We start from the raw sequence: 27860 nt of genomic DNA, 5'->3' as shown, positions 1-27860 counted from the left end.
CTGACCAGTGACCTTTTCCAATTTCCTCACACAGGGCTCTTGGAAGGCTGTTCCAAACAAGATGTTTCAAGCACAAGTATAGCAGAGCAGAATTGGAACCAATTCCTGATGATCACACGTACATGTTTGATCTTTTGATATTTGCTATGAAGGGCCTAGAAGACCAAGCAAATGTTGCAAGAATATATCTTGCTCACCCCCTGAAAGCACCAGAGTGATTTGTGAAGGTACAAAGAGAGCTGGCCATAATTGGTACCATCACTTTGACATTAAAAGCACAATATGAACACATGAACACATGAAACTGCCTTCTACTGAATCAGACCCTTGGTTCATCCAGGTCAGTATTGTCTACTCAGACCGGCAGCAGCTCTCCAGGGTCTCAGGCAGAGGTCTTTCACATCCCTACCTGCCTAGTCCCTTTAACTGGAGATGTGAGCCACGGCCACTCTCCATGGCTCTCTGGGGTCTCAGGCAGAGGTCTTTCACATCACCTACTTGCCTAGTCCCTTTAACTGGAGATGCCGGGGATTGAACCTGGGACCTTCTGCATGCCAAGCAGATGCTCTACCACTGAGCCACAGCCCCTCCCCCTAAATAAATGCTAACATCATAATAATATATTTTGGCTGAAAGGGAAGGGCTGAGAGAGGCAACCAGGACAAGCTCCTCTCTGCCCTTATGCTGTGACCAGACCACGCTGCGCAACAGCTGTTCTTATCTGCGGGGCTCTGACGTGAAATGAAGCATTTTATCTCCCGCAAGGAAGTGGTGCGTCGTACCTTTTATAGATGAAACCCTCTTTGCTGATGCTTCATAGGCTGCGGCCGACTCACAGCTTGTCTCAACCTCTTCGCCATTGTTTAATATCAATTATAAAATATTAAATCTGATAAATACCATTGGCCTTTCTGCAGAGAAACGGGGGAGAGAAAAGAAGCCTTTCGTTACTACCTGCTCAAATGCCATCGTTTTCACTGGGAAATGCTAATGGTATTATGTAAAAGGTTATTTTGTTCATTTCGGGCTAGAGGCACGTTGACACAATTTGCGATGGCCTTTGTTTATGCCTGGCTAATGACTTCTTTTATCTCCGGGAACCTCAGGCCTTAGAGGCAGTTCTCCGCTGCTGGAGCCTCTCACTTCAGCCCTCTTTCCCTGATTTATCAAGGCATTTTTGTTTTGTTTTTTTGGAAGATGTAATGGCCCTTAATGATTGCCAGGAAGAAGCTGGCAAGGCCTACCCCACGGAGAACCTTTTCTGTTTCTGAATCGCTAATCTGGTTGATCAGTCTGGTTTGTAGAGGCAGCAATGTGAAAGCACAAGGTGGAGGGTTGCCAACTACCAGGTACTGCTGAGATAATAGACAGCACGCTGGCTCGATATTTTTCGCTGAACGTGCGTTCGATCCTGGCTAAATCCTGGCTGAAACAGGGAATAAAGGAGGCTAAAGCGACCGTGCGTTTTCACCCTCTGTTTCTGTTTTGTAGGATATATGCATCTACATGTTTCCTATATCTAAAAATCTCCTCTACATTAAATTCTCCCTGCAAGGTTAAAAGTAGTTCAACAATGAGTGGGCGGGGCTAACACCTTTCCCCTAGCCACACCCTTTCTCACCTGCAGGGAGGACTTTCCTTTTTTTTTTTTTTAATACACTGGAAATTTCAAAAAGGGCTCCTCTACCTGCTGTCTAAAGTAGGTTCAGGATGTTTTCATCGCCTGCTCGTGTAAGACCAGAGTTCAGCTGTCGCTGATATGCCCATATCAGGTGACGAGAGATACGGAGTAAGAGGAAAGGGCCAGTGCTGGTGGAACTCAAGAGAGCATCCACCGAGATGTGGAGCAACAGATGATCCTGATAGCAGAACTCGCTTGCAAAAGGCAGGGGATTAGTCAAGGCTTGGAGGAGGCAGGGGCAGGAGTGCACCTCAGGCATTGAGGCAAAACACGAAGCACACATTGAAAGCAAAGTGCCGAGTTAAGCTCAGCACGGGAGATGTTGAGCTTCCTGCGTGTAATCCAGTAGCCCAACAGTAGAAGACATAAGAACATAAGAAAAGCCACGCTGGACTGGGGAGGGGCCGTGGCTCAGTGGTAGAGCACCTGCTTGGCATGCAGAAGGTCCCAGGTTCAATCCCCGGCATCTCCAGTTAAAGGGACTAGGCGAGTAGGTGATGGGAAAGACCTCTGCCTGAGAACCCTGGAGAGCCACTGCCAGTCTTAGTAGACAATGCTGGTTGGGAAGGGCTGTGGCTCAGTGGTAAAGAATCTGCTTGGCATGCAGAAGGTCCCAGGTCCAATCCCCGGCATCTCCATCTAAAGGGACCAGGCAAGTAGGTGATGTGAAAGACCTCCACCTGAGAACCCTGGAGAACCGTTGCTGGTAAAAGTAGATAATACTGACTTCGATGGACCAAGGCTTTGATTCAGTATAAGGCAGCTTCATGTGTTCATGTGCTCCAGGGAAGGAGATGCTCCATCCAGTTGCATAGGAGGCTTGGGGGAGGGGCCATAGCTCAGTGGTAGAGCATCTGCTTGGCATGCAGAAGGTCCCAGGTTCAATCCCCGGCATCTCCAGTTAAAGGGACTAGGCAAGTAGGTGATGGGAAAGACCTCTGCCTGAGACCCTGGAGAGCCGCTGCCGGTCTGAGTAGACAATACTGACTTTGATGGACCCAGGGTCTGATTCAGTACAAGGCAGCTTCATGTGTTCAAGACCAAGGTCCATCAAGTCCAGCAGTCTGTTCACACAGTGGCCAACCATGTGCCTCTAGGAAGCCCACAAACAAGACGACTGCAGCAGCAGCACCCTGCAGCAGCCTGTGTTCCATAGCACCTCATATAATAGGCATGTTCCTCTGATCCTGGAGAGAATAGGCATGCATCATGACTAGGATCCATTTTGACTAGTAGCCATGGATACTCCCTCTCCTCCATGAACATGTCTACTCCCCTCTTAAAGCCTTCCAAGTTGGTAGCGATCACCACATCCTGGGGCAGGGAGTTCCACAATTTAACTATGCGTTGTGTGAAGAAATACTTCCTTTTATCTGTTCAGAATCTCTCACCCTCCAGCTTCAGCAGATGACCCCACATTCTGGTGTTATGAGAGAGGGAGAAAAGCTTCTCCCTGTCCACTCTATCCACACCATGCATGATTTTATAGACCTCTATCATGTCTCCCCTTAACCACCTTCTTTCCAATCTAAACCACTCCTCATAGGGCAGTTGCTCTAGTCCCCTAATCAAGACTAAGTGGGTAGGTGTCAGAGGGTTCCCCGATTGCTTAGCCAAGTGGGTAGGTGGTGGGCAGCTCCCACTTGATTGGTTAGGCTGTTGCTCTGGAACTGGTAGGACTGGACCCACAGATGCGTCTGCACCCTGACCTCAGAAGTCTTGAACCCTTGGCTGCTCAGAGTTTCTTAAAAGACAATAAAAGATGGCAACTGACACAGCCTGCCTTCTGCACAGGTACAAGAGCCGGCTCCTAATCTGACATGGGTAGCCGCTACACCACGCTCCCTCTCACCGATTGTCAAAGCCGCCCTGTTATCTCTCTGCTGCATCTTAAGACATACCTTTGAATAACATCAGCTGTCCCAGTCAGTACGGAGTGTGGCAACTTGAACTCTGAGCACTTGGGCATATTGCTAATTGCTACTTTGCGGATAGTGGTAACACAGCCTGGCCCACACCTAGAAGATCTTGGCCATCTTATGGGCATGGAATAGGGGTCGCTGGGGGTATGTGGGGGAGGTAGTTGTGAATTTCCTGCATTGTGCAGGGGGTTGGACTAGATGACCCTAGTGGCCCCTTCCAAATCTACGATTCTATGAGTATATCCTTGCTTGGGAGGCAGTCTGCCATTCCCACAATGGCCACCTGAGGTCAGTGTTTGCTAGCCGTTCAGTGAAAACATGGGACCCGCCAAGAACAGATCAAGAAGCGGGATAAAAGTTGCTCAGATAACTATTTTTAAATTATTTTTCAATTTCTGTTATTTATAGTCTGCCTTTTACCCACAGATATCCACTTGTATCTGCTATGGGCCAATCTTCAGCCTTCTCCCTGGCGGGGGCCCAGATTATTCAGAGAACCCTACTGTGAAGGTAAGAAGGTTGTGGTTGGTGGAAGGTTGGGTTGCCAACTTCCAGGTGGAGCCTGGCGATCTCCCAGAATTAGAACTGATCTCCAGGCGGCAGAGATCAGTTCCCCGGCAGGGAATGGCAGCTTTAAAATGTGGACGTTATACTTTGCTAGGTCCCTCCCCAAACTCTGCCCTCTCCAAGTTCCATCCCCCAAATCTTCAGGAACTCCTCAACCTGGAGTTGGCAACCCTAGGAAGGGTAGGTCTTAAAAGGTACCAGACACTGACTGAAAGAGCTTACAGGGCCCTTCCTCATTCTATCTTCCCAACGACCTTGTGAGGTAGGACAGCGAGTGATTGGCCCAAGGTCAGTCGCACAATAGGCTTCCTGGCTGAGCGGCACTTGAACCCAGGTCTCCTACTCCAGGGCATGGATCTCTCCTGTACATGCAGATGCCTGAAGCATGCACGCTGCCACTGAAATCCCAAAGGGAGCACCGAGGGTCAGGGGACCATTCCTGCTGTTTATTGCCTTTTTGTGTTTTAAATTGTTGTACCGCCTTAAGTATCCTGATGTCTGGCTGTTTGGTTTTATTGATTTATTTAATTGGAAGGGGGCCCAGAGATCCAAAAGGAGAGGAGAGCTTGGGTCGGTACGGAAAGGGGGGGGACATAAGAAAGGCCATGTTGGATCAGACCAAGGTCCACCAAGTCCAGCAGTCTGTTCACACTGTGGCCAACCAGGTGCCTCTAGGAAGCCCCCAAACAGAGACACCTGCAGCAGCATTGACCTGCCTTTCCACAGCACCTAATATAATAGGCATGCTCCTCTGATCCTGGAGAGAATAGGTATGCATCGTGACTAGTACCCATTTTGACTAGTAGCCATGAATACCCCTCTCCTCCATGAACGTGTCCACTCCCCTCTTCAAGCCTTCCAAGTTGGCAGCCCTCACCACACCCTGGGGCAGGGAGTTCCACACTTTAACCATGCCTTGTGCGAAGAAACACTTCCTTTTATCCGTTTGGAATCTCTCCCCCTCCAGCGTCAGCAGATGACCCCGCGTTCTGGTATTAAGAGAGAGGGAGAAAAGCTTCTCCCTGTCCACCCTCTCCATCCCATGCATAATTGTATTGTTGCAGTAAAACAGGGGTTCGCGGGGGAGAGGGAGACCCAAGATCGTTATCAAGAAAACAATTTATTTGCAGCTGCTGACTCAGAGGCCCTAATGGGCAGAAATCTCCGAGTCCCGGTTATACTGGGGAAGAGATATTTATCCAAATTCAAGTTATGACGATACAGCAAAAACGTTATGCATATCTGATTGTATTACAGACAGAAAGGCGACTCAGTCCAGTTGCAGTTTCATCCAGTTTCTCCTATCATGGTTTATCGTTCACTCTGACACCCCATGACTCTTAGCCCAGTCGCCCAGTGCACAGAGCAGGCTTGTAGCTAGGCGGAAATTCCTTCCCGGGCAGTCTGGAAGCCAATTATTACCGGGAGATCTCTGGGGTGCTGTCACAGTATAAACCCCAATCGATAAGATCCGATCCACCCCGCGTTCCGTTTGAGCCGCCTGCGCGCTGGGAAGCCTCCCCTGGCCGGCTCCAGGCAGCGCTTGGCACCGGCCAGGGGAGCCTGCGCGGGGCAGGGACCCCTCGCCCCCGGCCCCGCCCCCCCGGATGAGCGACAGCTGCATGTGCGGCAGGGGTATAAATAGCGGGCTCTCGGCCCTCCCCGCGTGATCGACGGCTAGACTCGGAGTGGGAGCCGCCCGGGACCCCCGCGCGCCCCGCCGCCGCCTCCAGCGCTTCGTTCCCCGGCCGATGGGCTCCAGCGGGCCGATGGGCTCCCGGCGGAGGCCCCTGGGCCGCTCCTACTCGGGCAACGGCCGCTTCTCGGCCTCCAGCGCCGCCGGCCCGGGCAGCGACGGCGAGGACAACGGGCCGCTGCTGGAGAGCCGGCCCGAGAGGCGCAGCTACCTGCTCAGCGTGCGCCCGGAGAACAGGCAAGGCGCGCAGGCCCGGACTTTGGCGAGCCTCCCCGGGGGAGCCCGGCGGGGGAGCGCGCCCCGTCGCGCGCCAGGCTCGCCTCGGGGGGTGGGGTGGGGGGCGGACAAAGGAAGCTGGTGGGATCCGCTGCCGTTTACGCCTGGGTTTCCCCCCCCTCCCCGCTTTGGAGTCGCCGCTCTCTAGATGCGCGCTTTCCCCATCCCAAGTGGGTTACCGCGCTTTGGATCCCCAGCGATGTATTCAGAGTTTGAAAATGTTGTAAAAAACATCGCTTTAAAAGGGTTTTTGGATACCACGGCATATAAATGGTTGGAAGACGTCTTCGCAGCTAAACAAAGTGCGAACAGGATTTTTTATAACAGTTTCAAACTCTTAATACATCGCTGGGAATACATAGAAAGTGCGAACAGTATTTTTTATAACATTTTCAAACTCTTAATACATCGCTGGGAATACAAGTGCGGGAACCCTATCTCACAACTCTGCATGCGGGGGGGGGCTTGTTGAGTTTTGAGGATTGGGATAGGGAAAACGCGCATCTAAGGCAGTGGTTCCCAAAGTGGGCAGTACCACCCCCTGGGGGGACTGTGGGATTACCTAGAAGGGCGCTAAGAGGCGAGGGGGCAGCAGGGGGGCCCTATAGGTGGGGCCCTTCAACTGTGACTTTCACTAATTTACAATAGATTTGCACCATGCTGGCAAATTTGGTGGCAACTATCAGAATCCCCCCCCCCCCCGATTTTGAAGGGCTGGTACCGCTGGATCAAGTTCTTCAGTTTTGTTGAATCAATTCCAACTAAAACGTTTTATTTTGATTTTGAATAGATGTGCAACTAATTGGTACTGTTTTGAAATGTTATTGTTATTATCTTGTTTAGTGAGTCATGCAAACCCCTATTTTGATTAATGCTTTTTATAGGATAGGGTACCGGGCACTGGGGTTGAGTTTGTGGAACCTAGGGGGCGGTGGCCTGAAAAGTCTGGGAAACTACTGATCTAAAGAGTAGCAAATCAAAGGCGAAACCTCCTGTGTATAAATGGCTTTATTACTGTTTTTGAGAATTTGGATGGGGGAAATGTGCATCTAAAGAGCAGCAAATCAAAGGCAAAACCTCCTATAAGGTCTCGGCCTCTGGGCTGGACGGCTTTGAAGAAGGTCTTGAAGGGAAGGGGTGGCAGGTCCTCTGCTTCGTACCAACGGCTGGGGTGGTGGGGTGGGGAAGGGGGGCTACTGCCTCCCATGTTTTGCTCGCAGGCTTCCTGGAAGTGCCAGTCCGGCTCGGGGTGCAGCAGAGAATTTCGTAGGAAGCTGTCAGATCCGTAGACCCCGCTCCTGTTTGGGAGTCGGGCTCAGCTGTCATTGCATGTGTCTTATTGGCAAAGGAGAGGGTGCCTTGGAGCATGTGCAGAACACTTGTTGTTGCTTTGGGTTTCCAGGTAACCCCGTGACTCTGGACTTCCCGGGAGGAAGGGGAACGCTTTTGTAGCTCAGAAGGCCTGTGACTTCTAGGCAAGCCCAGGCCCCGCTCATCCGCTGGGCAGTGTTTGGAACCGGGCCCAGGAGGGATGAGGCAAGAGTGCTTTCCTGGGCTTGTATGCGAAGTAGCAGTACCCAGCCAAATCCCCGGGCCTCCGGATTAAAAGGAGGCGGCTATGGTTGATTACAGCGGTTTCCTAGAGATCTGCTAATTCCTGCCGTGAGCAAGGAAATTTCAATGCTGTGTGTGTGTGTTGGGGGGGTGCTTTGCCGTTTTGGTAGCCTTGTGGAGATACACCCCTCAAAAAAGGGGGGGGGAATCCTGATGGAACTCAACCAAAATGCGGATTACAAAGAGGTTGAGCTGAAAAAATGCTAAAATTACAAATATATAAATTTTTATAAGGTGCACATATAGATTAAAAGCATAAAACTCCTAGTAAAGACAAAAACTAACACATTCATTATATACAAACATGTACATCTGCGATGTACAATCTTTCATTGACCAATATGAGATCCAAAAAGGACCTTTGACCAATATGAGATCCAAAAAGGAGTTCCATCAGGATTTCCCCCCCTTTTTTTTGGTGTTTTTTCAGATTCTATTGGGGTTTGATATATGGCAAATAGAGACTTTAGTGTGTTTAGCTACCAGGAGGACCACATAGCCTCCATATTGAAAAAGCCTTGTGGAGATACCCAGGAAGGGGCTTTCTGCTGCCTGGAGGAAAAAGGGCAGCAGCCCCAGTGGTTATAGCTTGGGTTGGTAAATCTGACTCTAGCAGGAAGATCTAGATGAGAGTTGTCCCAGCAGCCCTGCGGCCATTAAATTTCATGGCGGTATTTATTTAATTGATATCTTGCCTTTCTCCCCAATGGGGGGACCCAAGCTGGCTTTCATTGATCTCATCTCCTCCATTTTATCTTCACAACGACCCTGTGAGGTGGATTAGGCTGAGATGGGCCAAGGTTGCCCAGCAAGCTTTCATGGCTGAGTGGGGATTCGAACCTGGGTCTCCCAGATCTTAGTCCGGCACTCTTAATCACTACACCACAATGTTTGATGCCACCCTTTTGTCCCCATTCCCTACCAGATCGAAACCCTGTGTAATCCGCCTTGAGTCCAAGAGAGAAAAGCGGACTACAAATAACACATCTAGTTTGGCCCTGAGTATTGTCAAAGCTGGGTAACTTTGGGCCAGTCAGTCTCGATCTCTCTGCCTATCCTACCTTGCAGGGTTGTTGTGAGGATAAAATGGGTGGGAAGTATGTACGCCGCCATGAGCTCTTTGGGTGGAAATGTCCCTCTCTGCCTATCCTATCTTGCAGGGTTGTTGTGAGGATAAAATAGGTGGGAAGAACGTTTGACTCTGTGAGCTGGTTGGATGAAAACTCTGATTGTCTGCTTCACTTTAACGTCTATACAGAGTGTTACCTGTGCAGGAATTTTGGATGATCCAAAGCACTCTGGAAAATAGTATCCTCTTGGGGTCAGGGGAAGAGATTGGTGCAGGGCCTCTTCACACACTACCAAAATGTCTGACCCCCACATTTCCACAGCTCAGTAAACAGATAGGGAAAGATCAGAGTGTAGAGAGGCTGCCGGTCACGGCAGACACTTCTGAAACAAATCGATTGTTGTTTTTTGCTTGCATACAAGGCTGCTTCGGATATCTTTGAAGCGAGGATGTGAAGTGGGCAGACGTGCCCCCAGGAGTGTCAGGCAAGGCAAGGGCAGCGTTTGTTTCCATCGTTCCCACCTGTTTTCATGCCTTGATCACATTTGAACCTCATGATTTGAAACTCGATCTTTAAAATAGCAAAGACTTGGTTAGCGCCCAGTGTGGTAAGAATCACAGAATCATAGCGTTGGAAGGGACCGCCAGGGTCATCCAGCCCAACCCCCTGCACGATGCAGGAATTTCACAACTACCTCCCCCCCCCACACCCCCAGTGACCCCTACTCCATGCAAGAAGGACCCCAATATGTTTGGTCAAACGTGCTTAGCCGAGAAGATCCTCCTCCCTCTGGGGGCCAAGGAAGCTGCACTGCCGATCAGGAGCATTTTCAGACACGCGGCTTTAAATAGTCTTTGATCTTCTGTGGGGCGTTAGTCATGCGAATGAGCATCTTGACAAGTGTAGGTTTTACATTACCAACTGATTGATACATGAGCCCACTTTATGCAGCTTGGCCAGTGATGCTCCAGGATTTCGTCAGGGTTTTCTGCACCCTCACTTCAGCCGGCTGTAACTGGGGTGGTCCTTGGAATCCTGTTTCTCATCTCCTTGTCAAGTTTAAATGTGGCGGCTTGACCCCCATGGTGGAAAGACTTGAAAAGATGAAGGACCGTTGACTTTAGGCTCTGGCTAGATGCAATGGCATCACAGTTTGGGTGTTAGAGCATGGCTCATGGTGCACATCTGTAAATACCTGATGGGTGGGGGGCAATTTGGGGTGGAGGATGGTGGGCGCCCTCTCTTTGATCCCTCCCCACAAGCTACTTCTCTCCAGCTGGACTTCTGATCCCAGGTCCACCTAGGACAAACTTGACTTAGAATCACAGAATCATAGAGTTGGAAGGGACCCCAGTGTCATCTAGTCCAACCCCCTGCACAATGCAGGAAACTCACAACTACCTCCCCCACACACCCCCAGTGCCCAAAAGATGGCCAAGATGCCCCCCCTCTGGCGGCCACCTCCTGTGTCACAGTAACTAACTGGCAGAAGAATTGCATTATCCCAGTGACAAAATATTGCATTCTCCCAGTGACAAAATATTGCCAACGTGAATGTTGAGGGGCGGGGGATGAAACAGAAGCGCTTAGTTTGAGGATGGATCTCGGAGCACGGTGCATTTGTCGCGCTAAGAAGGGTATCTGGAAAGGCCCGCAGAGAGGGCTGGTAGACGCAAGAGGCTGACCGGCCCGCTGAGATAGAGCAGGGCAGGCTATTTATGTCTCGGCTCTCTGGAATGCTGTGCTCTAAGGGGACCATGACCAGCTCTCTGGTTTCCCCATGAGATATGTTGACACCTATGGACTGATCAGTGCCGAGGTCGCATGTTCCTACTGGCCGCCGTATGGTCCTCTCCCTCTCATAATATGTCGGCGCTAAGGGAATGGAAGGCATGTGCTGGCACTTGCCATACACCTTTTGTTCTGACTTCATTTGTACGTGGAGGAGAGCGGTAAGAAACCGTGCTCCAGGAATTCCAGATAATCGCATTGAACCCACTGTTGCAAACCATGTTCGTACGGTTGCGCTGATTTGGGGTGAGTGGGATGGCGGGGCCAGTCCAAGGTAGGGTGGCACACCCCCAGGTGGGAATTACAATAGTCTAATACAAAAGATCACCTGTACTGTATGGTAATAGGTTAGAAAAGAAACAGTACACAACTCTATATGCAAAATTATCAAAAGTGTATTACTATTCAGTGGATATAACAGTGAAGTGCAAACAAAAGCTTATAAACAACCTAAACAGAAATAAACATAGACATTATCAAAAGTGTATTACTATTCAGTGGATATAACAGTGAAGTGCAAACAAAAGCTTATAAACAACCTAAACAGAAATAAACATAGACATACAACAAAAACATTTTTCTTCAATTTCCAAATGACTTCTAAAAATTGTGAAGTCTTATTTATAGTCCGTTAGAACTTGCATGTATCCTGCTGCCCAATTTTTTAAGGGTCGAGTGATTCCTTGATTCCTTGAAGGAGATGAATAAAGATGGAAAACGCCTTCCAGATTATTAAAAACGTTTTTCGCATATAATGCTTCTTCAGCCTGTGTTTCTGGAGTTCTGGGGCGCCGAACTAGGGGCTGCAGCTTTCCTTGTCAAATTTCTTTAAAATTTGACAAGAATTACAACTGATCCCCAGACGACAGAGATCAGTTCCCCTGGAGAAGGTGGCTGCTTTGGTGGGTCGAATCTATGGCATCGCATCCCTCCCTCAGCCAAACCCCACCCTCCTCAGCCTCCATCCCCATCTCTCCAGGAATTTCCCAACCTGGAGCTGGCAACCCTTGTTCAAGGAATTCTGTCACCTCAAGTAAGGTACACACGTCGCCTCCTCTGTTGCTTGGCTTGGGCTATGGGCCCGGGAGGACTCTAATATGGTGAATTGGGTTGGTTTCTCCACTCTTCCACATGAAGCCAGCTGGGTGACCTTGGGCTAGTCACACTCTCTCAGCCCCACCTACCTCACAGGGTGTCTGTTGTGGGGAGGGGAAGGGAAGGTGATTGTAAAGCTGGTTTGATTCTTAAGTGGTAGAGAAAGTTGGCATATTAAAAACCAACTCTTATTATTATTATTCTTAGTCCTCATTGTGCTTCTTAGGTATTTGGTTGGGTTGCTTAGCCTGGGAACCGACCCTGGGCAATTTATCCCGCATATGTCACAATCCCGATTTTTCTGTCCCCTGCTTCTAATGATCATTTTCATTCAGAGCTTTTGGTTACAATTTACAACGCGGTTTGGCTTATGCTGGCGGGCGGCCTGTGGCAGCTGGATTACATTAATAGAAACTCCGACCTGCTCAAGACAACTCATTTAATACATTCTAATAACTGTTGTTGAAGCTTCCTTCTCTGCTTCCCCTTCCCCCCCTAAAAATAAATCCTAATTATTTTGTTTGCTGTCTCTGCTTAGCTTACCAACCAACAGATTTTCTCCCTCCAACTCTAGAAGGTAATTTATGTGTCTTTTTTTGTTTGCATATATTTCTGGGTTCAAGATTTGTACACAGCTTTCGGTTCAGGGGCGCTGACATTGCTCTTTTCACGTGGCATGGTTTTGCTTGCTTGCACTGGGGGAAAAAGTCTCTGTCTTGCTCACTGTAAGTTGTGTGGAATGCACAGCTTGATGAAGATGAAGAGTTTTGTTCCGTCACTTCTGAAAACGCTGTCATTCGAGTGGTACGTTTGTAGCTCTTTAACAATTTTCGTGTCCAAACTGTGCATAAGAGGAGATACCGCTACCAACATGACCTTTCCAATGTGCAAAGTCACCATTTTGAATAAACAGGGGAATGTGTGTATTTTCAGCATTGGTATAAATGATCGGATTAGGGTTGCCAACCTCCAGGTTGTAGCTGCAGATCTTGTGGGATTACAACTGATCTCCAGGCAACAGAGATCCATTCATCTAGAGAAAACGGCCGCTTTAGAAGGTGGACTCTATGACATTACACCCCATTGAAGTCCTTCCCCTCCCCAAACCTCCCCTTCCTCAGGCTCCACCCCCCAAAATCTCCAGGTATTTACCAACTCAGAGCTGACAACCCTAGATCAGATACCAAGATTTTTTTGTGTTTGCCTTATTCAAACAGTATGGCGACTGCATATCAGCAGCTTCACTGGTAGCAGGATCTCCCCCGATGCACAGTTTGAATGCCAAAATTGTAATGACTGAAAAGGGATGGTATTATGTGGAATTGTTTATCTGGGGCGAAAGAAATTGAGGCCTAGTATATTGCAGGATGGACACACCAGAACTTCTGAATACCCTTGTTAGTTTTTTAAAATGTTTTCATCCTGTTGTTTCCAAAAGCTTTTCTTGAAGAGGCTAACAAAATAAAATACAGTAAATACACATGAGAAGACAAGAGTCACTGGAGAAGACAATCATGCTAGGAAAAGATGAGGGCAGCAGGAAAAGAGGAAGACCCAACAAGAGACGGATTGACTCAATAAAGGAAGCCACTGCCCTCAGTTTGCAAGATCTGAGTAAGGCTGTCAAAGATAGGACATTTTGGAGGACATTGATTCATAGGATTGCTATGAGTCGGAAGTGACTTGACGGCACTTAACAAATACACACACAAATACACATTTAACAGCAAGACTAGTTGAAGCAGTTCACTAGTACCCCAAAAGCCCAACGTTAAAATTAAACGATCTCAGAGATAAAACGAAAATCAATAAAATCAGCAGCACAAAGTAATTCATAACAGAGGCCGGCTATAAAAACATCTAAGTGGGGCAGCATCATCAAATTACCAAAGAAGATGGAGAACGTTGTTAGTTAGAAGCCTGGGTGAAATGTTTTTACCTGGCATCTAAAAAGCCCTGTCTTACGATGGGTCCACCCACTTTCTGAAAAGCTTGGCAGATGCCATGGTGACCATGTTGGGGGGACCCTGCCTTAGAGATTTTCGGCGGAACACTCCGGGTTTCTTTTTGAAGGAGAGCTGGAGGAACGTTTGATGGGGGGGGGGTTGTTGACTGGAAAAAAGAAAGGGAAGGTAAGAGTCGACGTGCTGGATTTCATTGCCTACGAGCTTTCTTTCGCAGAACGACCGCTGTGAGTTGCTCTGGGCAACCAGCAATGCATCTCTGGTCTTGTGTGGAGCCACCTTGGCTTACTGGGTCCGAAGCCTGACGCCATGCATGGACGCAAGGATATGCATGAAGCCTGTGAAAGAGTTTTGTGGCCTTGGGAAAGATGACTGTTGTGAGAAGTCAGTGTTTATGACCAGCCACTGCAGTAAAATCAAAATATTATCTGTGCAAATAGAGTCATAGAATCATAGAGTTGGACGGGACCACCAGGGTCATGTAGTCCAACCCCCTGCACAATGCAGGAAATTCACAACTACCTCCCCCACACACACCCAGTGACCCCTACTCCATGCCCAGAAGATGGCCAAGATGCCTTCCCTCTCATGAACTGCCTAAGGTCATAGAATCAGCATTGCTGACAGATGGCCATCCAGCCTCTGCTTAAAGACCCCATGAGCGATACCTCATAGAACAATTTCCAAGGTGGTGGCTGGAGATCTCCTGTGATTACAAGTGACCTCCAGGTGACAGAGATCTGTTCCCCTGGAGAAAATGGCCACTTTGGAAGGTGGACTCTATGGCATTCTACCCTGCTGAGGTCCCTCCTCTCCCCAAACCCAACCTTCCCAGACTCCGGCCCCAAAATCTCTAGGAATTTCCCAATCCAGAGCTTGCAACCCTAAGAGGGAGGGAAGATGGATATACCCTTCCCCAGGTTCACTGATCAGTACAAAACACAGCAAAGGGGGGAGGTAGATATCCCCAGCCCACACCAGGCTAGTTTAACCCCCCCCCATTTTATTTATAGGTACAAAGGATGTAGATGAACTCTGATTCTTTGTGAAAAAAATCAGATCTTCTCAGTCAAATACAACTTCAGATTTCTTCTGAAATTAAAGCCAGTGTGGTGTAGTGGTTAAGAGCGGTGGTTTGGAGCAGTTGATTTTGATCTGGAGAACCGGGTTTGATTCCCCACTCCTCCACAAGAGCAGCAGAGGCTAGTCTGGTGAACTGGATTTGTTTTCCCACTCCTCCACACAAAACCAGCCGGGTGACCTTGGGCAAGTTACAGCTCTGTTAGAGCTCTCTCAGCCCCACCTACCTCAGAGGGTGTCTGTTGTGGGGAGGGGAAGGTAATTATCAGCTAGTTTGATTCTGCCTTAGAGAAAGTTGGCATATAAAAACCAACTCTTCTTCTTCTGCTTCCACTGGCTCACCCCGGTTTCTAATGTTTGCCTCTCGGATTATTCCCAGGAGCACCTTCTGCACGATTATCGCGCAGCTGACGGAGGAGACTCAGCCGCTGTTTGAAACCACCCTTAAGTCATACGCCGTGTCAGAGGAGGCCGACGCCAAATTCACGTGCATCGTGACAGGTAATTAGCAAAGGGGGGATTCTGATATTTTTTTGGAGGGGGAGAACGTCTCTTGTAAACACTTCCCAGCGCGACAGTGTAAATTTCCCCAAATGAGCCAGAACCCTCGTGCAATTCATTCGATGCGGCTTTTGGGATATGCTTGGCATTGAATTGCATTTCTGTAGTTTGAGTCCCCCGTGAGCTGGACCGTGGGTGTGCCTGACGTAACCCTCCCCTGCAGTGCTCTCATCTGTTTTTTTGGCTGTGCCCTTTGCCCTCCTGCTGAGCGTGGAGTACCCTCGACTGGTGTTGCTGCAGGATCTTCCCTCTGTCCGTCTCCACCCTGCTCCTTTCATTCCTTGGCTGGGGGCTTTTATTCCAAGTTCCCTAATAGCCATAAAAGCCAAGTCAAAATAGTAGCTCCTAAGTGTACTTGTGGCTTTCCCCATACATGCCAACCATTTACAGTCTTCCGTTTCAAGTATCAAAAGTATTTCCTTCCTTGAGAGCCAGCATTGTGTAGCGGTTAAGAGCGGTGGTTTGGAGAGGCGGACTCTGATCTGGAGAACCGGGTTTGATTCCCCATTCCTCCACATGAGTGGCGGAGGCTAATCTGGTGAACCGGGCTAGTTTCTCCACTCCTCCACACGAAGCCAGCTGGGTGACCTTGGGCCAGTCGCAGCTCTCTCCGTACTCTCTCAGCCTCACCTACCTCACAGGATGTCTGTTGTGGGGAGGGGAAGGGAAGGTGATTGTAAGCCTGTTTGAGTCTCCCTTAAGTGGCAGAGAAAGTTGGCATATAAAAAACAACTCTTCTTCTTCTAAGTCGGTTTGATTCTTCTTTAAGTGGTAGAGAAAGGTGGCATAGAAAAACCAACTCTTCTTCTTCCCTCCAAGTTCCCTCTCTTCCTGCTTCTCAACCTTGGCATTCTGTACGAGAGCATCTTAAACTCCTGGTATTCTACTGCAGCCCTGTTTCATTTACCTCTGACAGTAGAGTGTCTCCCTCTCCCATAATACTAGAACGCAAGGTCACCTGTTGAGGCTGGAGGGTGACAGATTCAAAACAGATAAAAGGAAACATTTCTTCACACAACGCATAGTACAATTGTGGAACTCCCTGCCCCAGGATGTGGTGATGGCTGCCAACTTGGAAGGCTTTAAGAGGGGAGTGGACATGTTCATGGAGGAAAGGGGTATTCACGGCTGCTAGTCAAAATAACTACTAGCCATGATGCATGCCTATTATCTCCAGGATCAGAGGAGCATGCCGAATATGTTAGGTGATGTGAAACACAGGCAGGATGGTGCTGCTGCAGTTGGCTGCCAGCTTGGAGAGCTTTAAGAGGGGAGTGGACATATTCATGGAGGAGAGGGGTATTCATGGCTGTTAGAATGGATATTAGTCATGCTTCATACCTATTCTCTCTAGTATCAGAGGAGCATGCCTATTATTTTGGGTGCGGTGGAACACAGGCAGGATGGTGCTGCTGCACTCGTCTTGTTAGTGGCTTCCTAGAGGCACCTGGTTGGCCACTGTGTGAACAGACTGCTGGACTTGATGGGCCTTGGTCTGATCCAGCAGGGCCTTTCTTATGTTCTTATGTCTTGTTTGTGGGCTTCCGAGAGGCCCCTGGTTGGCTACTGTGTGAACAGACTGCTGGGCTTGATAGGCCTGGGTCTGATCCAGCAGGGCCTTTCTTATGTTCTTATGTTAGAGTGGCTATATTCAAGTCCAGCAGCACTTTAGAGCAACCAGGTTTTCAGGGTATGAGCTTTCGAGAGTCAAAGCTCTGTGGGACTCTTGAAAACTCATACCCCCGAAAAGGCCCAAAGGTGCCACTGGACTTCAGTCTAGCTGTTCTACTGTGGACCAACGCAGCTGTCATCTGAAAGTGACAGTAGAGTGCCGAATCTCTCCATGTCTTCTTCCTCAGCCTAGGGACGGGCATCCCTTTGTGCCCACTTTACGTCAAGTGAATTCAGTAACTCTTGGCTGGGATTCCGGGTGATCGGTGTCGTCTCCCTTCCGTTGTGGGATGTGACTCATTTTCTAGCACTTGAGCATTGTCGTCGAAGAGCGTTCCAAAAACTGTTCCTAGCAACCGCAGCTTGTTATTGGTGGGACGTTAGATCACAGCCCTGCCCGGCAGCAGACAATCCCTTCAAGGGGACCACCTGCTGGTGGCCGTGTGAGCAGGTCAAGCAGCTGACGCATCCCTGCCAAGATCACTTAAGAGTCGTCATCAGTGGATAGTAGAGAGGCTGTAGCCCTGACCTGGACGGCCCAGGCTAGCCTGATCTTGTCAGACCTCAGAAGCTAAGCAGGGTTGGCCCTGGTTAGTGCTTGGATGGGAGACCACCAAGGAAGTCTAGGGTGACTATGTAGAGGCAGGCAAGAGCAAACCACCTCTGAACTTCCCTTGCCTTGAAATCCCTATGAAGGGTCTCCATAAGAACATAAGAAAGGCCATCTGTCAGCAGTGCTGATTCTATGACCTTAGGCAGATGATTAGAGGGAGGGCATCTTGGCCATCTTCTGGGCATGGAGTAGGGGGTCACTGGGGGTGTGGGAGGGGGAGGTAGTTGTGAATTTCCTGCATTGTTCAGGGGGTTGGACTAGATGACCCTGGTGGTCCCTTCCAATTCTATGGCCATTTTTGCATGGTAATTAGCACCACGTTCCAGGCTGAAGTGCCCCGCGTATTTTTTTGAATTTTGCACGCTGAACTGTCATTCCAGAAGTGACTGCGAAGCCGGCGCACACCTGCTTCGCATTACTAAAGAGCCCATTTAACGCAACCTTTGGGGTTTGCTGCGAAGAATCCCCCTCAAGGAACAATGCAAAACAACAGAGGCACGTTAGCTATGCGTATGCTAATGGCTATGCAAATAGGAACAAAGGAGCAGGTGAGTGGGGGGAGTGGAACTTCTCCTTTTGCGTCGGGACCATGAAAAGGCATTTTTAAAGTTGCATTTAAAAAAAAAAGCTTTGAGCGAGCATCAAAATTGACCATGCAAAAATGGCCTATGATTCTGCATCAGACCAAGGCCCATCAGGTTCAACCGTCTGTTCACACTGTGCCCAACTGGGTGTCTCTAGGAAGCCCATAAACAAGACGACTGCAGCAGCATTGTCCTGCCTGTGTTCCACAGCACCTCATATAATAGGCATGCCCCTCTGATCCTGGAGAGAATAGGTGTGCACCATGACTAGCATCCAAGTTTTTGTGAAGCTGCCTACCACCTTGTTCTACAGCAAGTTCGCCTGAGGATTATATTGCAAGAGTTGGTAGTTGATCAATGCACTCTTTGGACTATTTGGCTATCATTGCATAATTAATTGTGTATGTTACTTGTTTAATGTTGGAACAACAAGACACATTTGTTGGCATCCTATAGTGTCTTTTTTGCATGGGCCGAATAATGAGGCAACGTATAGAGTCAAGGTTCCCAACACTTGGGCTGGTGGGATTTTCACGTGGACTCCCCCCCCCCCCCAATGATCGTGAAGCGCTTTACTGAAACTGCTTTGCACGCAGAGATTCTCCGGCTTCTGCGGGCATCTCCACGTTCTCGCTCGGCCTTTCTGTCTCAGTGTGTGGGGAGCTTCCTCCGCACGGACAGGGCCCACATGGCCAGCAAATCCCAGCTGCCCACAGCAACACCTGTGACTGCGGGGTTGATGCGTCTGAGATGTGTAACTGGAGCCAACCAGTGGAGGGGAAGGGGCTAACCAAGTTCTTGGACAGTTCCTCCACATGCTGCTGGGGGCAGGGTGAGAGAGAGAGAGAGAGGGCTCTTGTTACAGCCTCTGACCACATCGCTCCTGTGATCCTTGGCTGGGAGAACTGCTGAAGGGGCAGGCAGAGAGAGAGAGAGATCTGGCTAGCTCTTCCCCTTTGCTCAGGCCCCGTTTGGCCACCACACCAGCCCAGCAGACCACCAGTCACTGATACCAGGAGGGCAAGGCAAATTGCCTGGGATTGCCAGTGTGGTGTAGTGGTTAAGAGTGGTGGTTTAGAGCGGTGGACTCAGATCTGGAGAACCGGGTTTGATTCCCCCACTTCTCCACATGAGCGGTGGAGGCTAATCTGGTGAACTGGATTTGTTTCCCCACTCCTCCACATGAAGCCAGCTGGGTGACCTTGGGCCAGTCACAGCTCTCCTAGAGCTCTCTCAGCCCCACCTACATCACAGGGTGTCTGTTGTGGGGAGGAGAAGGGAAGGTGCTTGTAAGCCGGTTTGATTCTTCCTTAAGTGGTAGAGAAAGTCGGCACATAAAAACTAACTCTTCTTCTTTGTAGCTTCTGCACATGGTTTTTGCACCATGTGCGAAACATTGTAAATGCTCTGAATGTATGTGGCATCCACTTTTGCAGAGGGAAATGCCAGTCTGATCTCTCTTCCTATGAAGTACGAGCTGCCTCATACTGAATCAGGCCATCATGGTTGGTGTTTTCTACTCAGACTAGCAGCGGGTCTCCAGGGTCTCAGGTGGAGGAGGTCTTTCATATCCCCTACTGTCTTGTCCTTTCAAATGGAGATGCTGGGAATTGAACCTGGGATCATCTGCATGCCAAGAAGATGCTGTACCACTGAGCCACTGCTCCTCAAAAGGAAATTACAGCCAGAGCAAGTTTGCCCCAGAAGGTCGGACCAGAACCAACCGGCTGAAATTAAATCAAGAGTTTCCGTCTGGACATTAGGAGGAATTTGCTAACAGAGCGGTTCCTCAGTGGAACAGACTTCCTCGGGAGGTGGTGAGCTCTCCTTCCCTGGAGGTTTTGAAGCAGAGGCTAGATGGCCATCTGTCAGCAATGCTTATTCTATGACCTTAAACAGATGATGAGAGGGAGGGCACCATGGCCATCTTCTGGGCATGTAGTGGGGGTCACTGGGGTGTGTGGGGGAGGTAGTTGTGAATGTCCTGCATTGTGCAGGGAGTTGGACTAGATGACCCTGGTGGTCCCTTCCAACTCTAAGGTTCTGTGGTGGTGAGGGGTGTGTGCGTCAATAGCCTTCCCTCAGGACATGCATTTCTACCTAGCTTAACCCTCCCTGTAGACTTGCATTCCACTTGCAGGCATGAAGCTGCCCTGCCCTTCAGTTCAGCCCACTGGTCCATCTAGCTCAACCGGGCAATAATTTATTACAGTCCTAGACCAGCGGCCTCATACATATATTGGCAGAGTGTTTGTGAGAATAAGTACGCATTCTTCCATTAAGAGGTATTTAAAAAATGCAAACGTGATGCTGAAGGCTTCGGCAGCTGCACAGAATCTGGTAACTCTATCCGGAGTTCCATGTTCAACGTCTGCAAGAAGAACAGAGGTATGAATCATCATCATCATCATCATCAGTTTTCATAGAATCATAGAGTTGGAAGGGACCACCAGGGTCATCTAGTCCAACCCCCTGCACAATGCGGGAATTTCACAACTACCTCCCCCCCCACACCCCCAGTGACCCCTACTCCATGCCCAGAAGATGGCCAAGATGCCCTCCCTCTCATCTGCCTAAACAACTCAGCACCATCCTCTATATGACATCCCTTCAAGTACTACCTTTTAAGGAGAATCAAACCGGCTTACAATCTCCTTTCCTTCCTCTCCCCACAACACTCCCTGTGAGGTGGGTGGAGCTGAGAGAGAGTGACTAGCCCAAGGTCACCCAGCTAGCTTCATGTGTAGGAGTGGGGAAACAAATCTAGTTCACCAGATTAGCCTCCGCCGCTCACGTGGAGGAGTGGGGAATCAAACCCGGTTCTCCAGATTAGAGTCCACCGCTCCAAACCACCGCTCTTAACCAATACACCACGCTGTATTGGTAACCTCTACACCACCACTATAACATTCCTCCAATCTTCCCAGGGTTTTTTGGAGGATAGGTGCCTTAAGTATATATCTAAGAGCATGATGGAAGGGGCAGTGCAGCATCATATGTCCAGACGTTTCCATCTGCCCAGGAGCGCAAGGGCATAAATGCTTGTGATGCAGCACACCATGGTATCTCCCTTCTGATAAAGCAGATGGAGGAACATTGAGATGGGCCAGAGTGAAAGCAACCCTGTGTTTTGGAATCAATGTACTTACTAGCTAAATAGTTCGTGTGTGTTAAGTGCCGTCAAGTCGCTTCCGACTCCTGGCGACCCTATGAATCAAAGTCCTCCAAAATGACCTATCTTTGACAGCCTTGCTCAGAGCTTGCAAATTGAGGGCTGTGGCTTCCTTTATTGAAGAAGAAGAGTTGGTTTTTATATGCCAACTTTCTCTACCACTTAAGGCAGAATCAAACCGGCTTACAATCACCTTCCCCTCCCCACAACAGACACCCTGTGAGGTAGGTGGGGCTGAGAGAGCTGTGACTAGCCCAAGGTCACCCAGCTGGCTTTGTGTGTAGGAGCGGGGAAACGAATCCAGTTCACCTGATTAGCCTCAGCCCCTCACGTGGAGGAGTGGGGGAATCAAATCCGGTTCTCCAGAGCAGACTCCACCGCTCCAAACCACCGCTCTTAACCACTACACCATGCTGGTTCCATCGCTAGATAGTGCGACCACCCTGATTTCTTGTCCTGGCACGTTCCGGTTTAATGCGCAAACCGTGGTTTCTCGAGATGTCTGAACGCAGCCCCTCTTGGCGCCCGTGCCAAGGTGTTGACGGGGAAGGAGGGTCACGCTGCTTGCTCGGTAAACCTTGGCTGTGCTCAGGCGCCTGGGGGAACTGCTGCGAGAGGAACTGGCCGAGGGGCAGGGGGAGAGGAGGCTAGATGTCGGCGGCTGCCAGGCGGGGGTGCGCCTGGGAGCTGAGGTTGCTTCTGAACTTTGGCCCGTGCAGAGATCTAAGGGAGGGGAGGGGGATGAAGAGAGTGAAGCTGGAGGTGACCTTGGCGGCCGCAGATAGGAAAGGGGAAGGGAGTCTATGGTGTGCGAGGCCAGCTTTAGAAATGGGAAGGGATTAAGGGAAAGGGTTCAGATGCTTAACTGTTTGCGTCTATTTACCTCTTATCCTGCCGCTTACGGCAGCATGCATGATTGTCTCTCCTTCCCTTTTGATCCTTGTTAAAAAAAACACCCTGTGAGGTAGGCGAGGCGGAGAAGGAGCAGCCGATTCCCGACGAGCTTCAGCAACCCGGGGCTCTCCTGTCCAAACCGGGCGTTCTGTCCTCTGCCCCAAACTTGCTCTAGCAAGTGCTTCTTGGAGCTGGACTCTGTTCTTTTGGCTCGGTTGACCCTTGATCCCTGCCCTGTGTTTCCACTGCGGTGTTTTCAAAGGCTCAAGTGTTCTGTAGTTTGTAGGGGGTGGGGGGAGAGTCCAAATCAGGCGAATAATGGCAAGTGTGCAGTTCCATAATGTCAAATAAATATAGTGGTATAGAATTTTTTTTGTTGGTGGGGAGAGGAAGGGTATAGGATTGCAGGATTTGGAAATTAATGAGATGTGCATATGTTAGGGGAGGGGCCTTGGCTCAGTGGTAGAACATCTGCTTGGTATGCAGAGGGTCCCAGGTTCAATCCCCGGCATCTCCAGTTAAAGGGACTAGGCAAGTAGGTGATGTGAAAGACATGAAGCCTGCTGGGTTACCTTGGGCCAGTCACAGTTCTCTCTGAACTCTCTCAGCCCCACCTACCTCACAAGGTGTCTGTTGTGGGAAGAGGAAGGGGAGGAGATTTTAAGCCGGTTTGATTCTCCTTTAAAAAAAGTTAGAGAAAGCTGGCATCCCCCTCCTCTTCTTCTTTCCCCCTGTAAGTTTGGAACCAATATATTTGGTGATGGTTGGGTTGTGTGATTGCTCTGTGGAGCTGCAGAACTATTCCAAATAGGCTTCCCATGGAAATTCAAAAGGGTTGTATTTGTGCCTGGCTCTGCGGGTGCAAAAGCTGTAAGCTGGAGGCTAATATTTCTTCTTGGCTGAGCAGAGATAGATAAGTGGGGAAGGCACCATGGAGGCCTGGGGAAGCAAGCTTGTCTCAGGACCCTTCGCTTCTGCACCGTGTAAACCAATAGGGATGCTTTTAGGAAGTGCACCTTAGGCCAATAATGCCTTGGGGCTTAAGACCGTAATTCCTTCTGTTCAAGCTGAGCAGAGACTCAGCATTGCCTCCGCAGCAGTAAGATCCCAGCCTCTGCAGAGTTCCTAGAACAAAGTTGACTTAACTGTTTGGAGTCCAAAATGCTCTTTGAGAGAGCCAGCATGGAGTAGTGGTCTGGAGCAGTAGACTCTGATCTGGAGAACCGAGTTTGATTCCCCACTCTTCCGCATGAGCAGCTGAGGCTAATCTGGGGAACTGGGTTGGTTTCCCCACTCCTACACGTGAAGCCAGCTAGGTGACCTTGGGCTGGTCACACTCTCAGCCCCACCGACCTCACAGGGTGTCAGTTGTGGGGAGGGAAAGGGAAGGTGATTGTAAGCTGGCTTGATTCTTCCTTAAGTGGTAGAGAAAGTTGGCATATAAAAACCAACTCTTCTTCTTCTCTCCTTCTTTAAAAAAAATGAAAAATGTGAGAATCCCCAGCAGCCTTTCCAAAAATGTGTGTGTGTGTGTGTTCTGTCAAGTCATATTGTTTTCAAGGCTCAAAGGCACGGCTCACTGTGCTTTACATAACATCCTGGACCCAAATGCCCTCCCATGTTTCCACTGGGGCTATTTCTGCTTTGAGAGAGGCCCCTCTGGAGACCCCCTCGTTTGCTGGCATGGGTGTGTGTGTACGTGTTCAAAACTAGCGGGGAGCAGCTTTGTAAGGCAAGTCAGTCCCTTTGACTTACCCCAGGGCAGCTTTGGCAACCTGCAGTCCGCCCCCCCCCCCCCTCCACATTCACAGAGCTGAACCTCCCATCCCCTTTGGCTCCGAAGCAACCGGTCACACACATATCATGATGTCATGGTCCCGAAAAGGCAGGTGGCATTTGTTGTCCAATGGTATTTAGAGGACATGAGCCAGCCTGTGATGCAATCGCCGTCGCTTCTGTCCAATGGAAACTTTGGGTTCGGTTTACAGGCTGCGATTCTTGGTGTTCCATGGAGCTACCGGGTCGCTGCTAAGTGTCTGTTTTTTAACCTTCGGCATCAGTCTTCCCAAAGTGAGCTCCCTTCCTAGAACAGCGAGGATGTTCTCATCTCCCATCTATGTGCAGCGGGTCTGTGAAAAGAACACCTGATCCACCCGAAATGTCCCACGGTCAGGCTTACAACAGAGGGGTTTTTTTCCCCGTTTGGTGCAAAATCGCCAAGATATACACCATTAAGTCAGCAGGTGGAGTTCTGCTTTCCACTTGAGAGAGCCAGTGTAGTGTAGCGGTTAAGAGTGGTGTTTGGAGCGGTGGACCGGGTTTGATTCCCCACTCCACATGAGCGGTGGAGGCCAATCCGGTGAACTGGATTGGTTTTCCTGCTCCTACTCACGAAGCCAGCTGGGCAAGTCACAGCTCTCTCAGCCCCACTCACCTCACATGGTGTCTGTTGTGGGGAGGGGAAGGGGATTGTAAGCTGGTTTGAGTCTCCCTTAAGTGGTAGAGAAAGTCGGCATATAAAAACCAACTCTTCTTAAAAAAAAAAGTTTACTTGAATGCAAATTTTTAAAAACTGCACAGAAAGCAAAAAAGTTACAACATCGAAAAGGTCATATAAAAAGGACTGTTATCCTGGAACCTAGTGTTGTAAGACAGTAAAAACAGGTCTAAGGGGTTAATTTTGACATTTGAGGGACCAGATTCTCATACATAAGCGGTGTCTCTGTTCCCCCCCCAGTAAGATATTGTACACATTTAGCAGCCACATAATTATGAGGTCTAAATTTGCATTTAGATAGGACATTTTGGAGGACTTTCATTCATAGGGTCGCCATGAGTCGGAAGCGACTTGATGGCACTTAACACACACACACACAAATTTACATTGCCCATTATTTCTTTCAGATAACTCACCAGGGTTATTGTAAAGTCACATTATCTAGTCTGTCATTTCATGAATTAAGGGTTTCTCCCCTTCAAATGGAACAAGTTAGAATATACAAGTGGGGGACGACGACACCGTACCGTGCTGGGTAAGAGGTTGTTTAACTCTCTGTCCCTCCTGGCATTTTCCTGATCAAAACTATTCTCGCTGTAACCCCCCCAAACCCAAGAAAGGAGACAGGAACCCTTTCTGTCTTCTTTCTATACCAGGGCTGACTGCAGCCAGGTTTGGGAGTGGAGGTGGGTTTCGATCAGGAAAATGGCAGAGGGGAGAAAGAGTGACGCCTTCCCTGGCCCGGTGCCTTGGCTTTGAACTACCTTCTTTCTCTTGAATGCTTTTCAGGATAAAAAAAAAACCCACCTTGAGCGATGCAATCGTGGCTCTCCATCGTAACTAGTATTTTGGCCCTTACTTCTTGCCAATAACTAGGGTAGGGGGCGGAATGCAGACGAGGTTCTCTTAGCTTTCGCATCCCATTCCTGGGAAGTCATGTTTTCCCTGTATAGTCTCCAATTCTTGGTTACTAGGGAAAATGTTGCTCTGGCCCTGACCTGGATACCTTGTCGCATCTCAGAAGCTAAGCAAGCCCCGGTCAGTATTTGGATGGGAAACAACCAAGGAATACCAGGAAAATTCTCTCCCTCTGTGCCCTGGACCTGATCCAAATCCCCCTCCCCACGATTGTTATTAGATAATTAAAAAAGTACTAGAGGAGGAGGAGTTGGTTTTTATATGCTGACTTTCTCTACCACTTAAGGAAGAATCAAACCCGCTTACAATCACCTTCCCTTCCCCTCCCCACAACAGACACCCTGTGAGGTCGGTGGGGCTGAGAGAGTGTGACTAGCCCGAGGTCACCCAGCTGGCTTCGTGTGTAGGAGTGGGGAAACAAATCCAGTTCACCAGATTAGCTTCCACCGCTCATATGGAGGAGTGGGGAGTCAAACCCAGTTCTCCAGATCAGAGTCCACCGCTCCAAACCACCGCTCTTACCCACTACACCATGCTGGCTCCCGATCCATTCATGGATCATCCAACACCTAGACTGGTTTGACCCTAAGGTCCAAGTTCTGCCAGCCGTGTCGACCTGAGTTTAGCAACCAGGAAAAATCGTGCCGTAAAAGGCAATCACCCATCAGTCTTTCTGAACGTAGAGTTTTAGGGGGCTGTGGTTGCTGTCTGGAATTTATTCAGCTCGGAATTATTACACAGTAGTAGTAGACCACCAAGATTAAGTTAATTCATACCATCGTATTCCCTATTACTATGTATGGGTGTGAAAGCTGGACATTGAAGAAAGCTGATAGGAAGAATGTAGATTCCTTTGAAATGTGGTGTTGGAGGAGAGTGTTACGGATACTGTGGACTGCCAAAAAACAAATCAGTGGGTTATAGATCAAATCAAGCCTGAACTGACCCTAGAAGCTAAAATGACTAAACTGAGGCTATTGTATTTTGGTCACATTATGAGAAGGCAAGAATCACTGGAAAAGACCGTCATGCTAGGAAAAGTTGAAGGCAGCAGGAAAAGAGGAAGACCCAACAAGGGATGGATGGACTCAATAAAGGAAGCCACAGCCCTCAATTTGCAAGACCTGAGCCAGACTGTTAAGGATAGGACATTTTGGAGTACTTTGATTCATAGGATCGCCATGAGTCAGAAGCGACTTGATGGCACTTAACACACAGAGTAGTAGCCCAGGGATTGCTGACGTGTCATGTCCTTATCAGGGTACCCCCAGCCGGAAGTGACATGGTATAAAGACGATGAAGAGATGGACAGATACTGTGGCTTGCCAAAGTACAAGATTTTCCATCATGGGAACCGACACACGCTGCAGTTGTACAAGTAAGGAGGGGAGTGTCTTGGGGGACGTTGTTTGAACAGCTGCTTCCAAACCGAGGGGACGGGAGACTCGGATATTGCTCGTCTGAGCAGAGCATACCAGCTTCCTGAAACCCGGAGTCTCTCTTGACCTCTGCCACCTGGACACGAGGCATAGCTCTGTGTTGCCGAAGGGCCTCTTGCACACAATTCTGTCTACCGCGAGAGTAATGTCACAATCCAGTTGCCTCCACCGCGAGAGTAATGTCACAATCCAGTTGCCTCCCCCAGACTTGCGCAGCCACCCGCCACGATACTCGTAGATAGTAATTGGACAGTGCCTGTACCGTTAACTCTCACGATACACGCCTCTGTCCCTTGTTCTGTCATTTGATGACCTTTCGAGATGCTTCAATGTAAAAAAATCAAATTTGTGCTTGTGCGATGTATTCCCTTCCCAATTGTCATGTCTCACAATTTGGTTATCTCTTTCCTCGTTGGGGATGGTGGTTTTTCTTTTCAGTTTCTTGGAAGCGGTGCCCTCTCTCAAGCATTAAAATATACAGTGATATTAGGCTTCCTTTGGAAGCAAGGCTGTTGCTCTCTGTCCTTTACACACACACACCCCGGTGCATCCAACATATCCAGAGGTTGGCATCCCTAGGCAGAAAGAGTGTGACTGGTCCAAAGTCACCCAGTAAAACTTCCAAGGCAGAGGGGGTGGGATTTGAATCTAGGCCTCGCTAGTCCTAGTGCATTACTACACTGGCTCTCCACTCATTAGCACTGCAATATTAGAAGGATGTAGACAAGCTGGAACTTGTCCAGGGGTGGGCAACG

General features: G+C 49.2%; 1 protein-coding gene across 1 annotated transcript in view; it reads left to right on the top strand.

The window, feature by feature from the left end:
* The first annotated feature begins 5921 nt into the window (after window positions 1-5921).
* The window catches only part of ALPK3 (alpha kinase 3), a 43124-nt gene continuing 21185 nt past the window's right edge, over window positions 5922-27860 (top strand). The window contains exons 1-4 of the mRNA XM_056866064.1: window positions 5922-6103; window positions 12251-12289; window positions 15139-15257; window positions 26927-27044. Of these exons, the coding sequence (XP_056722042.1) occupies window positions 5922-6103; window positions 12251-12289; window positions 15139-15257; window positions 26927-27044 (458 nt within the window). The remainder of the gene's footprint in view (window positions 6104-12250; window positions 12290-15138; window positions 15258-26926; window positions 27045-27860) is intronic.

The sequence above is a fragment of the Euleptes europaea genome, chromosome 20 (genome assembly GCF_029931775.1).
Source record: "Euleptes europaea isolate rEulEur1 chromosome 20, rEulEur1.hap1, whole genome shotgun sequence".
Lineage (NCBI taxonomy): Eukaryota > Metazoa > Chordata > Lepidosauria > Squamata > Sphaerodactylidae > Euleptes > Euleptes europaea.
The sequence above is the reverse complement of the archived record's forward strand: the minus strand, read 5'-3'. Positions and strand labels throughout refer to the sequence as shown.